The sequence below is a fragment of the Pinus tabuliformis genome, chromosome 9 (genome assembly GCF_031772625.1).
Source record: "Pinus tabuliformis cultivar Carrire ecotype Pingquan chromosome 9, CPIR1, whole genome shotgun sequence".
NCBI lineage: Eukaryota > Viridiplantae > Streptophyta > Pinopsida > Pinales > Pinaceae > Pinus > Pinus tabuliformis.
In genome coordinates this window covers 782,398,877-782,415,199 of record NC_142307.1, presented here as the reverse complement: position 1 = coordinate 782,415,199, position 16,323 = coordinate 782,398,877, and the positions used below count along the sequence as shown (strand labels likewise).

The 16,323-nt window shown below is 35.6% G+C and overlaps 1 protein-coding gene across 1 annotated transcript; it reads left to right on the top strand.

The window, feature by feature from the left end:
* The first annotated feature begins 689 nt into the window (after positions 1–689).
* Positions 690–1,768, top strand: LOC149151054 (CEN-like protein 1). Its single transcript, XM_089443036.1, has 4 exons — positions 690–926; positions 1,021–1,043; positions 1,138–1,181; positions 1,461–1,768. Exons 1-4 carry the CDS (start codon positions 690–692, stop codon positions 1,766–1,768), a joined length of 612 nt encoding a protein of 203 aa, XP_089299162.1.
* The last annotated feature ends 14,555 nt before the right edge of the window (positions 1,769–16,323 follow it).

Here is a 16,323-nt window from a genome sequence, read left to right as displayed (position 1 = left end):
TAAAAGATTAGGAAAAACGATGGATAAAAAATGTGCATTGAGGGAAAGGAATAAGTAGAGCACTTAATAGATTTTGAGAAAGGAATGTATAAAAAAAATGTTTAAATATAAAAAGATTTTAACAATTAACATAAAATACAAAATTTCATAATTTAGAGGGGCCTCTCCGGTTTCTCAAGTTTAGGTTCTTTGCACTCTCAAATTAAAACTAAAGCGTGTTGGACAAGGAGAATTCAGATTTTGTCAAAATTTTATATTATTCAATAAAATAATCAATTTTCAAAATTATATGGTTTAAATATTATTAATAAGAATTGAATTTAAATAAATAAATAAATAACAATCGCTTTTTCATGTTATTTAAAATAAATTCATTTTTTGGTAAGCTTTCTTTGTACGGCCTATTTATCCAACTCTCCATTCACAATCATATGTTGAAAAAGTGTACTGCTAATAAAACTGTATTTATTTATTTGCTTTTATTTAGAATATTAGCAACGACGGACCCTTGAGACCTAAACTATAAAATAATAAGAAGTTATGCCACCTTTCCAATAAGAAGTTTGTTTTCTTAGTCAGGACTGAATTCCAATTATCCCGTGTCGATTCAAGTTATTGAATGCTTTCGCAAGCGCCTACCATTCTTTCATTCTTGGTTTCAGTTGGGACCATCGTGCATTAAGCAAAGAATGGCTGAACTAAGTCCGGATGAAATAAGGTTCGGCCTGGAAGCATTAGAAATTATTGGAAAAGTTGTGAGCGATTTCCATCCTCTCAAGAAATTCTATCTCGTCTACGGCCAAAAGCGAATCAGCCTGGGTGAACAAGTATCCTGCGCTGATGTGGAGCGCCAACCTGACTTTCTTGACTACGATGATAATGGTCCCGAGTCGCACGAAATCTTTCAGAACTCCACATTTGTATTGGTAAGTGGGTTTAATCTTTATAATCTTCTCATATATTTCAACATAGTTGTTTATTCAATGGAGAAAGTGTTTTTCATAAATCCAAAATAACCAGGTTATAACGGAGCATTTGCACTGGTATCGTATAATCCTCAACCAAATTTCTAACAACATAGCGCCGGAATCCATTTAGATTAGTTACAGCATTAATCCGAATCGCTACATTGTGCAGGATGGTTACCGATGTTACAGCCACCGAGCGTGATGGTCGTATAGGTATGAGAGCCGTTGTCTCCATTTCTTTGACCTTGAAATCAATGCTCGCTTATGTTCATTTAGATTTTTTGTTCAGTTGGATTGGAATAGGTTATTAGGATTAGGTTTAGTGGTGGGGATTTTGAATTTTGAATTTCATGGTTTACGGGAAATAAAGTTTACAATAATTATCAATATCTAATAAATCACCTAGTAAACATCCGAAACATACTGATAAAGTTCATCCTAAAAACCAAATTTCATTAACACTATCTAATAGGTTTATTATTTGTGTTACAGTGTTAGATTTGCCCGGGCGGTGTCTATTTGACTACCAACCTCCAAGACCCATGGATAGCTGCATGATGGTTTTTACACTGTTCAAGCAGAATGCATCTCAATTCATAACCCGGCCCATCTTTCGCCAGAACTTCAGTACCATACGTTTTGCTGGCAGTAATGGGCTTGGACCACCGCTGTTTGCTGGATTTTTCTTTGTCGAGAACGAATATCCGACTGATAATATTGATTCATCCACTGGTAGCAGTCAAGGGACTACTCGCAGGCGTAAAAAAAACAAAACCAAGAGATTAGTTGACATTCTCTAAGACAGTCCCTGTTCCATCTGAATGCCGTTGAAAATCTGAAAATCAAAATCAGAGAACGTTACACCATTTTCTATGTTTCCAAAACTTCTGATGTGTTCTTCGGTTTGTAATTATTATTTCTGTTAGATAGGTGTGATCACAAAGCTTTTTTATTCTTGTATCAGTAAGGAATACTTTGTATGTACCAGCTTGAGTGCCGTTTGAATATCGGAAATACAAATTGTGAGTACGTTATACCATGTTCTATGTGTCAAGATTTTTCACTATTTTCCCTGGTTTGTGATTGTTATTTCTGTTTATACAATATGCAGAACCATATGCTATTTTTTTTTTGCCATGTATGGTGTTCAGCTTCTATTCACCAGCATCTTACAAGAGAGAATTCTCAAGCAAAAGCCAAGACTCTGTAACGGAATATTATGAATATAACTAGAACAGATCGAGTCTTGCTAGGTTGACGTTGATTCACCATCCATTTCAATATATGTCCCAGAGTTCCCTTTCCAATTTAAATTTCTTGAAGTTCGGTTTATCACCACACCATTAAATTTCTTGAAGTTTAGTGTATATTAATTTTCAATTTAGTGATTTGGATAAATTTATAAGTTTTTAGTTTTATGAGAGAGTTTGTCTATGAAGTATTATATAAATTATAAAATTTTCAATTCAAATTACTGTACATAAATTCAAAACAACAATTTTTTAAATGATATTTTAAATTTTAATACAGACAAGAAGACCTTTCGTTATCTAACTTTTTGCAATAACTTCTATAATTACAAAGTTCGAACCAAGTGGATCTAATTGATATAAAATTTAAATTTAAACAACGAGGTTCTCTTTATCTTTGAATAAAAATGAAGATAATCTTGGTTAAGTTCGACTTCCTATTTCATAGACAACAATGTAATCAATCACTTGTATATTTAAACCAAGGAAGCTAAAAACCTCGCTCAATGTTTACACAATAGTGCTTTTTATGTGCTCCCGTTTAAATATGGTTGTTTGTATGGCATTATTCTAATATTCCTTTTAGATTACAAATATATATAAATATATATATATATATATATATAAAAGATGAGGAAATGGTTAAAAATTAACTTGTAATATGTAAAATCAATTGGAATATAAATATACTAATATATGTAGACTAAAAAGAATAAGGGGTTATGATTTCCGTGAAGGAGAAGAAAAGGGGTCCGGGTTTAACAAGAAGATTAATCTTAATTTATTGTTATTTTAGGCTTTTTAACTTTTGCTTTATGATTACCCCATGTTCTTATAACTTCATATTAGTTACCAAAATGAAATATATATACTTCCTATTCAACTATATTCAACTATATAATTACATTTTAAGCCAAAATATATATATATATATATATAATTTTAAACTTGTAAAGTATTCTCATTATATATACTTCCTATGAAGCTATATAATTATATTTTAAGCAAAAAAAATATATTATATGATTTTAAACTTGTAAGGTATTCTCATTCATTGTTTTTTAGTTTTTCTTTGAATTTTCTAATATGAATTTGGATTATCATAGTTGCAACACATTCTTTCTACATCTATCTAAGCAACGGGCCAGCCAGGGTAAACATGCGACGAGAGGCCACTATGATATGATTCGACCTCCTAAGTCACGTTAAGGAAGTTGAACCGACAGAAACAAACCATACAAACATTCAACATCAGCATGAGGACCCTTGGGAACCAATCCAACACTTCAGGTAGCTTTCCCTTGGGCCCCATTGAACTTTTGGACAACTTGACCTATGGATGCTCTCATCCTATGGGCACGTCAGTGTCCAGGGACCTCTCGACATTCTCACAGGCCTACCTACTAGCATCGAGGGACTCTTTTCATTAGTTGTGTGCCAACGTCCCTGAGGATTAAGCCACATTTTCAGGTCCAGATCTCAGGTCACTGCTCAGAGCTTCATCATACCTTCAGAACAATAAATTAACAAGGAAATGACGGTACAAAATAAATCATTTGAATGAGACCTTGACTGGACCCCTACTAGCCATGATATACATTTCATGAAACATATCATGAATATCTAATATACATGTATAAATAAGAGATTTGAGCATATGGATATCATACTTAGCTGAAAATCACTAAGAAACATTGATACCTCAACATATCAACTGCCATTCCATCCATTAGGTCATAGATACAATGATCATTCAATTACAAGTAAAAACATGATGAGAGCCATACATAGTTAATGTCATAAAACATACAAATAACCAACACAATAGCAACAGAAATATTGATGAAATCACAACCATATAAATCACATATAAGTCAATATAATACTTATAGATATATAAGGAGAAATAACCTCATATTGATGATTCAAAATCAAAACCTGGGATGGGACTTCCACATTCCACCTAAAGGGAGAATGGCCGAGCCAAATCTCTCTTAAACCATTCACCCTCGTACCATATTCTAACCATGAATGTGGGATCTCATAGAAAACATCAACTAAAACTGATACAGGGCTTCCACAGGTCATGCACCTCAACCCATCAAACAATGATTCCACCTCATGGTCGGTTATCACAAAACCATCATCATATTGGTATCCATCCAAGTCGTCTAGGGCTTCCAGAGTATTTGTTCAACCAAGGCTTCCGGGACTAGTAAATCAATCCACAACTTTTACCGGGCTTCCAAAGTTATTTCCACAACGAGGGATTGCAGGTTTAGTAACTCAACCCACCAAGGGCTTCCAGAGCATTTGTCCAACCAAGACTTCTAGGACTAGCAACTCAACCCAGGTTGTTATAGGGCTTCCATAACGTTTGTCTGACCAAGGCTTCCAAGACTAGTAACTCAACTGAAACTAAGGAAACATGAGAACCAACCAAAGAAAAAAAAGGAAAACAATCCATAATCACCATGGCTATCCAGGAAATGGAAAGGCTAGGAAATCCATTGTCAATCCAGGCAATCCTCCATGTCAATGACAAATCATGACTAAATATGCACATGCATATGCCATGCATGCCAAAACTAGTGAGGAAAACATACATGCAAGTCGGTACATGCAAGCAAATCCTGTTGTAGTTGTTGATCCCGATGTCCTCTTGCGCTACTCTTCCTTTGACTTCTTGCTCCAAGAATCCAAGTATTCCATACCCTTCAATAGAGAGAGAATAATGAGAGAGCTCCAAAGTTGAACTGAAAAAAGGTTAGCAAAAACTTTCTGACTAATCCTCAGAAGCCTTTTTATGAATGAGGCTTCTATTTTCTTCATTTTCCATTATTTTCGTTCATTTTCCTCCTCGCAAGAAACTTATGACTTTTCACCTCCTTTTTCTCTTAATTTCCATTATTTTCATAAATAAATGTGCCAAAAATGCCATTTGCCTCTCCAAAACCTTAGCCATTTCCTTTTCCAATTTCCATAGCCATTAAACAATCACAAATGATCCCCATGACTGGGATTTCTCCCAAAATTCAGCTTGGAATAAGTGTCCCATCAACCGTGGTTATTATTTTTACTTTTATTAGCTTTTTATTATGTCGAATCTTCACCAGGGTTGCTACAGAACCCTCCCCCTTGTGGGAACACTGCCCTTGGTGCTCAACAACACCTATAACCACAAAACTACTGTAAGCAAAATATATTGTTGATGGAGCTTTATAACTTAGCTCGTTGCATTATTTACAATGATCAACCTACTAAGAAGAAAATCGACATGAAAACATAACAAACATAACATCATAATGACATGACACCCATACCACTTATTGGAGATTTATAACACAGATCATGGCAATATTTACATCCATATACATATGTACATATACAAAACATCATCAAACATATACCAAAACACATAGCAATACATGTACCAAAACTGCACCAAAACACCATGCCAAAACTGCTTTGCCTCAACCGAAAAATAAAGAAGGATACATAGCTCATATTTGAATCACCATCTCATATGTAGCTTCATCGGGCTCAAAGTGCTTCCATTGCACTTTAACTTGCTCGATTTCTCAGTTTCAGAGCATGAACACCTTTCTCTGCAATATACAATGAGGCTCCAACTGGAATTATCCATCTGGTTACACCTACAATACACACTAGTTAGTCATATGACCAGCATCTCTAACATACTTCTTAGGTAAAGATACATGGAAAGCATCATGGATTTTCACTGTCGGAACTAGTGCAATTCAAAAGGCTACGGGCCCAATCCTCTCAACAATACTGAAGGGTCCACAAAATTATGGTGCAAACTTGGCACATGATCCAATCTGTAAGGAGATCTTATTTAGTTTGATGTGAAAGTATACCTATTCCCCAACATTTAACTCCTTGAAAAATATGTTCCGATCTGCATAGTTCTTCTACCTATCCTGTGCTACCTTTAGATTCTTCTTGATCACTTACCTTTTCTGTTCCATGTCTGCCAACATGTTTGGTACAATCAACACCCTATTCACTAGATCAGTCCAGCTGATGGGAGTTTTACAACTTCATCCATACAATGCCTCATCCTCAATGACTCTTGATAACCATTATGGTAAGAGAACTCTACCAGTGGAAGATACTCTTCTCACTTACACTGCTGATACATCACATACATCCTCAACATGTCCTCCAATATCCTATTGACCCTCTCTATCTCTCCATCTATATGCATATGATAAGTTGTACTGAAGGCCAACTCTCTGCTCAAACCTATAAATAACTCCTTTGAAAACTTGGAAATGAACTTCACATCCCTGTCTAGCACAATATTCTTCAGGACAACATTCAACCTAACCACATCTTTCATGAATACCTATGCTACATCACTAGTTGAGAATGTAGACTTCATTGGAATGAACTATGCAACCTTTGTCAACCTGTCCATGACAACCATGACGGAATCAAGTTGTCTCACTGTCCTTGGGAAACTTGTGATGAAATACATGGAAATGAACTCCCATTTCCACTCTTGAATCACAATCAGTTGTAGCAATCCACTTGGATGCTTGCACTCTTCCCTCACTCACTGAAAATCAAAACATTTAGCCAAAAAATCTACTACATCCCTCTTCCAATTTGGCCAATAATAAAATCTCTTCCATGATGTCAGTGCATTCTAGTAACCTGGGTGAGCCGAATAAGGTTTAACATGAAACTCCGTCAAGATCACCTTCTTCAGCTCACTGCTATTTGACACATATATACTATCTCTGAACTTGACCAATCCATCTGTCGTAAGGAAATAATCAACATCCTATGTAGTACACTTATACGTGTACATGTACCACTATTTGTACCTATACATGTGCCTTTACTTGTACCTATACCTATACCATCACCTGTACCTGTACTTGTACTCTGATTCAACCTGTCCATAATCTCAATATATCTTATATCCTAATGACTTGGTTGCAAGATCCTATCATGTAGATCTATCCCATAGCAGCTCATAGCTGCTAAGTCATTTACCTGTATCTGACTATTAAGAGAATCTGCCACTTTGTTCTCCTTACCTTTGATATATGTGTTCTTAACATTGAACTCACTGATCGTAGCCAACCACCAAGCCTGCCTACCATTCATTTTCGGTTGGTAAAATAGGTACCGCAAACCACTGTGGTCACTCATCAATGTAAACCTCCTACCCCGAAGATAGTGTCTCCACATTTTCAATGCATGTATAATCTCTGCTAACTCAAGATCATGTATTGGGTAGTTCTACTTGAGCTCATTTATTTTTTGTGACTCATAGAATACCACCTATCTATCTTGCATAAGGACTCCACCATGTCCTCTCTTGCAAACATATGTTCATACTACAAACTCTTTGTCCATATATGCAATCTTTAACACTGGTGCATGTGTCAACAACTACTTAAGCTACTCACAACTAGCTTCACACTCTTCTCTCCATTCGAACTTCTTAACTTTTCTCTGCAATGATGTAATAGGATAGGCAATCTATGAGAATTTCCTGATGAACCTCTTATAATAATCTGCCAAACCCATGAAGGATCTCACCTCATCTACATTCTTAGGAGCTACCCATCCCATGATGGCTCTTATCTTTTCTAGATCTACTGCAATTCCATCCTTGGAGACAACATGTACCAAGTAGTGTACCTCAGTCTGAAAGAAACTATACTTGCTGAGCATAACATACCACTGATTCTCTCTCAACAACCTCAACACTGCTGCTAAATGCTCAACATGCCCTTAGTCATTTTCAGAATATACCAATATGTCATCAATAAACAGAATAACAAACTTATCCAAGTTCAGACACAACACACTATTCATCAAGAACAAAATGTAGCTCAAACCTTAATTAAGCCATATGGAACTACAACAAACTCATAATTCCCATACCTAGTCTAGAAATATATCTTGTAAATGTCCTCCCCTTTGATGTGCACCTGATTCTATCCTGATCTCAAGTAGATCTTAGACAATACTGCTGCTCCCTTCAATTAATCGAACAAGTCATCAATCCTCAGCAACAAATACCTGTTCTTGATGGTTACTTTGTTCAACTTCATGTAGTTAATACATAATCTAAAAGTACCATCTTTCTTCTTCACAAACAATACCTGAGCACCCCACGGTGATACACTTGATATAATATAACCCTTGTCCAATAGTTCCTTCAACTATAGCTTCAAATCAACGAACACAGGTGTGCTCATCCTGTAAGGTGCTTTTGATGTTGGGGCTGCCTGTGGCACTAACTCAATAGGTGGAAACTTTGAAATGTCCGTAGGAAATACATCCTTGAACTGATGTAGAACTGGCTACCTACTCAAAACATATGCATCCTCAATTTTCTTACCCTTATTACTATAAATGTGCACTACAAATAACATACACCCTTTCCTGTGGCTACACTTTGGTTGCATAACTGTCACCATCCTAACTGATGTGGATTTCTTCTTTCCTTGCAAGACTCTTGGTTCCCCATTGTCATCCAAGCACTCAATAGCTTTGTCATAATAATCCACCTTGGTTCTATGATGATATAACCAATCCATGCCCAGCAACATATTGTATGATCCCAATGGTAATACATTCAAATGTGTTTTTGTGGGCATACAATTCAAATTGACAGCACAATATCTTACCTAATTATGAACTCATTTCTTTGTACCTATAGCCAACTATACTAACCAAGACTCTGCATGCCATTCCTTACTTAAACCACACTTATCCACCAATTCAGGACTAACCTAGCTATAATTAGATCTAGGGTCAATAAAAATAGAAATAAATTTATCACAAGGCTTATCGTCCATCTTAATGATAGATGCTTCATGGTTTGCCTGCTTGTTATCTAACACTGCATAAATATGAAGAACACTCTAAACAACATCCCTAACAATCTGTGCCTCTTGTGCACTATATATCTGAGGCCTACCACCCTGATTCTACAAACAATCTCTCCTACGATGATCCTTGCCACAAGTCCAACACTCTATAGGCTTCCAGCCTGCACCCTTGTTCTACTCCTTGGATCATTGTCCTTGCCCTTTGTGAGATGCATTGAACCTCTTAGGTGGTGCAACAGTCTCCTTATTACCTGAATAGTGTGGTCTTACGTGGTTCTTTTCCCATTTTCCTTTGTTCTTGGCATTCCTTTTCTAGTCTGGTTTTATCTTAGATCTGTGCTTCGATTGTTCATAGCAATGATTTAACTTCCAGATTCCCTCTTCCAATGACCTTGGCTCATCAAACTCAATCCTATCTTTGAACGTCATCGGTAAGCCACTGGTGAATCTTTGAATCTTTGCTTTCTCCTCCTTGAGGTAAGGCACATACCTTAGTAGCTCCAAGAACCTACTAGTGTACTCATCGTCTGTCATGGATCCAATTTTTAGTTCATATATTTCCTTTGCCCTGTCATCAAAGTATCTCTTTGATAGGTAGTTCTTCTTGAATAGCCGCTCAAACTCACTCCAAGTCAAATCTTCCTCATGTATACCTTTGAAATTCTTCACATCTCCCCACAAATGTCTACTTTATCTTTGAGGCTAAATGTTGCTACTATGGCTTTCGTGTTCTTTGAATAGTCATGGAACCTGAATAACTTCTTCATACCAAGCAGCCATGCCTTTATGTCATGTGATTTCTTCATCCCTCCATCAAATTTTGGTGGCTTTTCTTTCTTGAACTCATCTGGAAAGTTTCCCCTATCACTCCTCCTGTAAGGATGATAACGATAACAATCATCATACCAGTCAAAACCAGAACTAGAATGGTATCTGTGTCTATCCCTTCTCTTATCTGCAGTGTCCAATAATCTATCATCTTTCACTGTGTCATCATTATCTAACCTGTGACCACCAAGCGATCTACCGCCATATGCCCCATTAGTTTTTCTTTTTTCTCATGGATGATTTGAAGTGTCCCTTGTTTCTCTAAATTTGACAAGATTTGAAGCATTACTGCATTTACCTCTGCTAGCTTCTCGTGTGCCTTAATGATTCTATCATTATCTACTTTACAAATCCTTATTTCTTTCTTTAAGATTCTCAGTGTAATTGCCAAATTGGAAGAGTTCCCAAAACCATAGTTCTCTTCTAATTCAAAGGGAGAGTCTTTGTAGTCAACCATCTTGCTAGCCATTTCATATTTCTTCCTATAAGGTATATCATGTCATATAAACCAAATCACAATAAACCAATGTACCTTAGTATAGATCGGGGAGGATACCTTGTCTACAAGATCAACAAATCAACGCGATACATGTAAACCATAATCATGACAACATATAGAAAACATAACACCTAAGCATATGACCATGTAACAATCATTCTAGCTAGGGTCCAGTCATCAATGCATGACCTTGTCAACAACACATACTATGACCTCATGCATGAAAAAAACCATCATTACATCACTATACACTTGAGAACATGTAGACATGAACATGCATAAGCAATACTTAACCAACTACACATATGCATAAATACATATGATGAAGCACAAAATAACAACACTTGAAACCAAACCTACAAGCATGATACATACAACCAAACATACAATAATGCAACCAGACATACAAGAATGTAACCAGACATACAATAATGATCCATGTAAGTGACATAAATTGACATGTAACCACTCATAAACTCACGACGATGCATTCCACAATAACAAAATGAAGTTCCACATGACGACACAACTTCAAACATGATCAACATTTTGCAAATGTAACAAACACATGGAATGCAAGTGTAAGAGATACACATGCAACTCACATGCATGTATGACCAACACAAAAACCATCTAGTATAGGGGGTGAACCATGCTCTGATACGACTTTGTAACATCCTCCTCCCACATCTACCCAAGCAACTGCCATTTGGGGTGAACATGCCGTGAGAAGCCACTATGATATGATTCAACCTCCTAATCATGTTAACGAAGTGGAACCAAAGGAAACACACTATACATACATTCAACATTAGCATCAACACCCTCCGGAATCAATCCAACACTTTAGGCAGCTTGCCCTTAGGTCCCACTGAACTTTTGGACAACTTTACCTCTAGACGCTCTCATGCTATAGGCATGCCATCGTCCAAATACCTCTAGACGCTCTCATAGGCATGCCTGCCAGCATCGAGGGACACATTTTTTAGTTATGTGCTAGTTTCCCTAGGAATTAAACCACATTTTCAGGCCTAGAGTCGAGGTCACTACCCAAAACTTTATGATACTGTAAGAACAGTAAATTAACAAGGAAATGCTAGTGCAAAATAAATAATTTGAATGATACCTTAGCTAGACCGCTACTAGCTATGACTGAAAATTCATCAAAAATATCATGAATATGCAATCTACAGGTGTAAATAATAGATATGAGCATAGGGGTCTCATGCTTAGCTGAGAGTCACTAAGAAACATTGATGCCTCAACACATCAATTGCCATTCTATCCATTAGGTCATAAATACAATGACCATAATTTCAATTACAAGTAAACACATGATGAGATCCATACATGTCTATTGTCATAAAACATATAAATAACCAACATAATGGTAGCAAAAATACTCATGAAATCACAACCATATAAATCACATATAAGCCAGTATAATATTTATAGATTTACAAGGAGAAATAACCTCATATTGATGATGCAAAATCCAAACCTAGGATGGGACTTCCACATGCCACCTGACCATAGAATGGCTGAGCGAAATATCTCTTTATCCATTCACCCCTGTGCCATATTCCAAGCATGAATGTGGGATCTCATAGGACACATCAATCAATCAAATTTGATCTAGGGATTCAAGAGGTCATCCACCTCAACCCATCAAATAGTGATTCTAACTCATGGTCAAACATCACAAAACCATCATTAGATTGGTCTCCATCCAAGCCTTCCTGGGCTTCCATAGCATTTATCCAAAAAATGCTTCCAGGACTAGTAATTCAACCCATATCTTTTATTGTGCTTCCAGAGAATTTATCCAACCACAAATTCTAGGATTAGTGACTCAATCCAAGCTGTTACAGGGCTTCAAGAGCATTTGTCCAACCAGAGCTTCTAGGACTAGTAACTCAACTCAAGTGAAGGAAACATGAGAACCAACAAAAAAAACAAGGAAAACAATCCACAATCACCATGACTATCTAGGAAATGGAAAGGCAAGGCAATTCATTGTCAATCCAAGCAATCCTCCATTCCAGTGATAGATCATGACCGATGATCCACATGCATATGTAATGCATGAAAAAACTAGTGAGGAAAATGTACATGAAACTTGGTACATGCAAGAAAATCTTGTTGTAGTTTTTTAACCTGATGTCGTCTTGCACTTTACTTCTCTTCCTTTTCCTTCTTGCTACAAGAATCCAAGTATGCCACACCCTCCAAGAGTGCTCCAAGAAAACTCTAAGTCTCAAGGAGTGTGATAGAAAGAGAGAGAATAATGAGAGAGCTCCAAATATGAACTGACAAATGGTTAGAAAAATCTTGTCAATTGATCCTCAGAATCCCTTTTATGAATGAGGCCTCTATTTTCTTCTTTTTCCATTATTTTCCTTCACTTTCCTCCTCACATGAAACCTGTGACCTTTCACCTCCCTTTTCTCCTAATTTCCATTATTTTCTTAAATAAATGTGCCAAAAATGTCATTTTCCTTTCCAAAGCCTTAGCCATTTCCTTTGCCAATTTCCATATCCATTAAAAAATTATAAATGACCCCCATCACTAGGAGTTTTCCCAACATTCAGCTTGGAATAAGTTTCCCATCAACCATCGTTATTATTTTGCCTTTTATTAACTTCTTATTTCATAGAATCTTCACCAGGGCTCTTACAATAGTTTTGTTTGCCATAAAAATTATGAGAACTTTTGTTTGGGAAACTTTCCAAGAAACCATGAATATGATATGGATGATGATTTGTTAACCAGGGGCTCATTCATTGTTCTTTATTTCTTCCTTGATTTTTCTAATATGAATTTGGATTATCATAGTTTTGGTTTCCATACAATTATGAGAGACTTTTGCTTGGGAAACTTTCCAAGAAACCATGGATATGATATGGATGATTTGTTAAATAGGGGCTAATACATAACCTGTTTCACCAACACAAGTACATTGTGTAATTAAAATATTGGACTCTATTTTCAATCTTATCCAAATATTTATCTTCATAACAGCCTATTCTTGGGTGTGATATGTGTGAAGGAAAATGAATAACAATAATCAACACACAGAATTCAAGATCCCAAATATGATTCTAATTATGTTTAGTTCTTGTTCTAATGAATTAGATCTCCTAAAGGCACTGAGGGTGAAACTAATGAATTGGTGCATTGACAATTTTGTGGTTTCAATGCTTTATTTTTAGGTGATAACTAAGTGACATACACCAAATATATATGTACATAACTTATATACTCACTCTACTTAGTTAAATAGATAGTTCTTTGGCATCCATGTACTCATTCCCAACACTCATTTCCTTAACATTTCAATGAAGGAGAATTAATGTGTATTTTTCAAGTAGACAATAAAAATACAATGTGCACTTAAGGAAACTAATGGTAATATCCATTTCCATTTGCTTATAAAATAGTGGTTAAATACCAATAATTTTCTTCGTTTATAATACTCCACTAGTAGATGGATTACTTTCCCTTCAATTTTTGCGAATACAATATTTTCTCACTATAAATATTAAGTAAAATGTCTTATTGCGACTTAATGGTCGATTGGTTTTATTGTAAAGCATATCTCTAAGAATACACAATCAAGTCAAAATTAATTAACTACATTGTTACAATAGTAGAGATAGGATTCATACAAAACAAATAAATAACTTGTTCTATAATTATTTGGATAACCCAATTTCTTGCAATGGTAGAGATACACTTCATACAAAAAATAGCATGTTATATACTTAATGAAGAGTAGAACCATCTATAAGAAACCATAATGAATATCCAACTCAAGGCTCCACAAATATCACTCTTATATTTAAAATCAAGCCATTGAGAATGGGAAAATGATGATTCTTGGAATGCTTTCAACCTTAGTCATTTCATGTTAATGTAAACTAACAAATAACTTGATGATATATTTTAATGTGTAGCTCTAACATTCAATGAGCATGAGACAAAAGAAAATCCAACTAAAGCCTTACTTTGTAGATACATCAGCTCAACCATGAAGAATGCACAAAATGAGAGGAAAGATAAATGAAATTGAGGTAGAGACTTTCCTTTCTTGTTTATAGATAACAACGTTGGAATTTGGCAAGAAAAATGGTTGTCAAAGGGGACTTTCATTTGTTAAATACGTTTAAAGATTTTGCATGAACGTATTTTGTGATGTGTCTTGAATTTTGCAAAACTTATTTTTGACTGTCAATTATTTTCTAAAAACGTTATTAATACTCTATTAAACTTGCACATATAACATAACTAAATTGAATTTGCAGACCTTGGTGTTGGAAAGAGGTTTATCACTAATATTGGTTGGATAATTATTGGCATCCTGACACTATGGTTCTGCACGATTAAAATTTTATGGAGGATATTTGTGGGAAGCTTCCCCAACAAATATAAGAACAAGGACACACTTGGCCTATAGCTATGTGCCGTGATTAAAGAATACCACTTCATTTAAACAATTTAGGGATACCACTTCCCTGTGATTTTTGTAGTGTCCCTTCTTGGTGAGATAGCTTTGATGACACTTGGGAAAGGTGATTTTGATGTAGTGACATAAAGATTATGCATGTAAGACTTATTTATATACGTGTATGATATAGACCTGGTTTAGGCCAAGTGGTTTCTATGTGCTTATGACAAAGACTGATTTTAGTAGGGCCAATTTTAAATAAGTGCATCTTATCGATGTTTTGTCTTTCGGTATCCTAGTTTTGAAATAGGTGTAATACATGGATGGTGATCTAGGATTGAGGCACACAGATCCATGCATGATCATCGTTATATGGAACATATGTTTAATTATTATTTATGGATGATACGTGATTTGCATGATTATATATGCTTGATATTGTAGAAGCAATATGTGGTAGGGGACTTGGTCATTGCCAACAATGATGATCGAGTTATAAATGACTGCGGAAGTCATTTATCCAAAACCGAAATTATTGTGGAAGTCATGCACAATACTTGGTTGAAAAAATTAATTATGAAATTCATTTAATTCCTTTGATATATGAGATTGTGATGTGTGCAGGTCTTGGAAAAAGACCTTACTAACAAACCATCATATGGGTATGAGCTCACAATCAGTTTCTTAAGGTGAAGCGCAGAGTTTCGCAACAGAGTAGATGGGAAGCCATGGAAATTAGGGCGTGGAGTCCTAAATCCATGAAAGATAAAGACGTGGAGTCTTGGATCTGTAATAAAAGGATAAATCCATGAAAGATAAAGTAGTGGAGTCTTGGACCTATAATAAAATGTTTAAGGCGTGGAGTCCTAAATATTTAAAAAGATCAAGCTGTGGAATCTTGGATCTTTAGAGTAGATCAGGGAGTGGAGTCCTCAATCTACTAAGGCATGGAGGTGAATGAAATAGGGGTGTGGAATCCCTATTCTCTGAAAGAAAAATACCACTCATGGGTAGCTTAGGGATGAATTTCCTTAATAAAACATCATTTACAACAATTCTAGAGTGACTTTCTAAAAATAGAAAGTCATGTCTAGCATCTCAAGTATGACTTTACAAAAATAGTAAACCAAACAGAGTTGAAGGAAAATAACTTATCATTAATTAATCCTAATAGTTCAATCTCTACTTAATCCTCATTATTATTATTATTATCATAATCTTTTATCAGACTTTAATATTATTATTAAAAGGGAATTATAGCTCACCTTCATTTCTTCAATCACTTCACACCTCTCTCCTTGATGACTCTCATGGCTCTATGTAAATCTCTCTCCCTTTTAATAATACATTACACTATATTTTATGCACTCACCAAAGAATGGCATATTCCTCTTACACTCATTAAAGACATGTTATAACATATTTCTCTTACGCTCTCTTTAATGTATA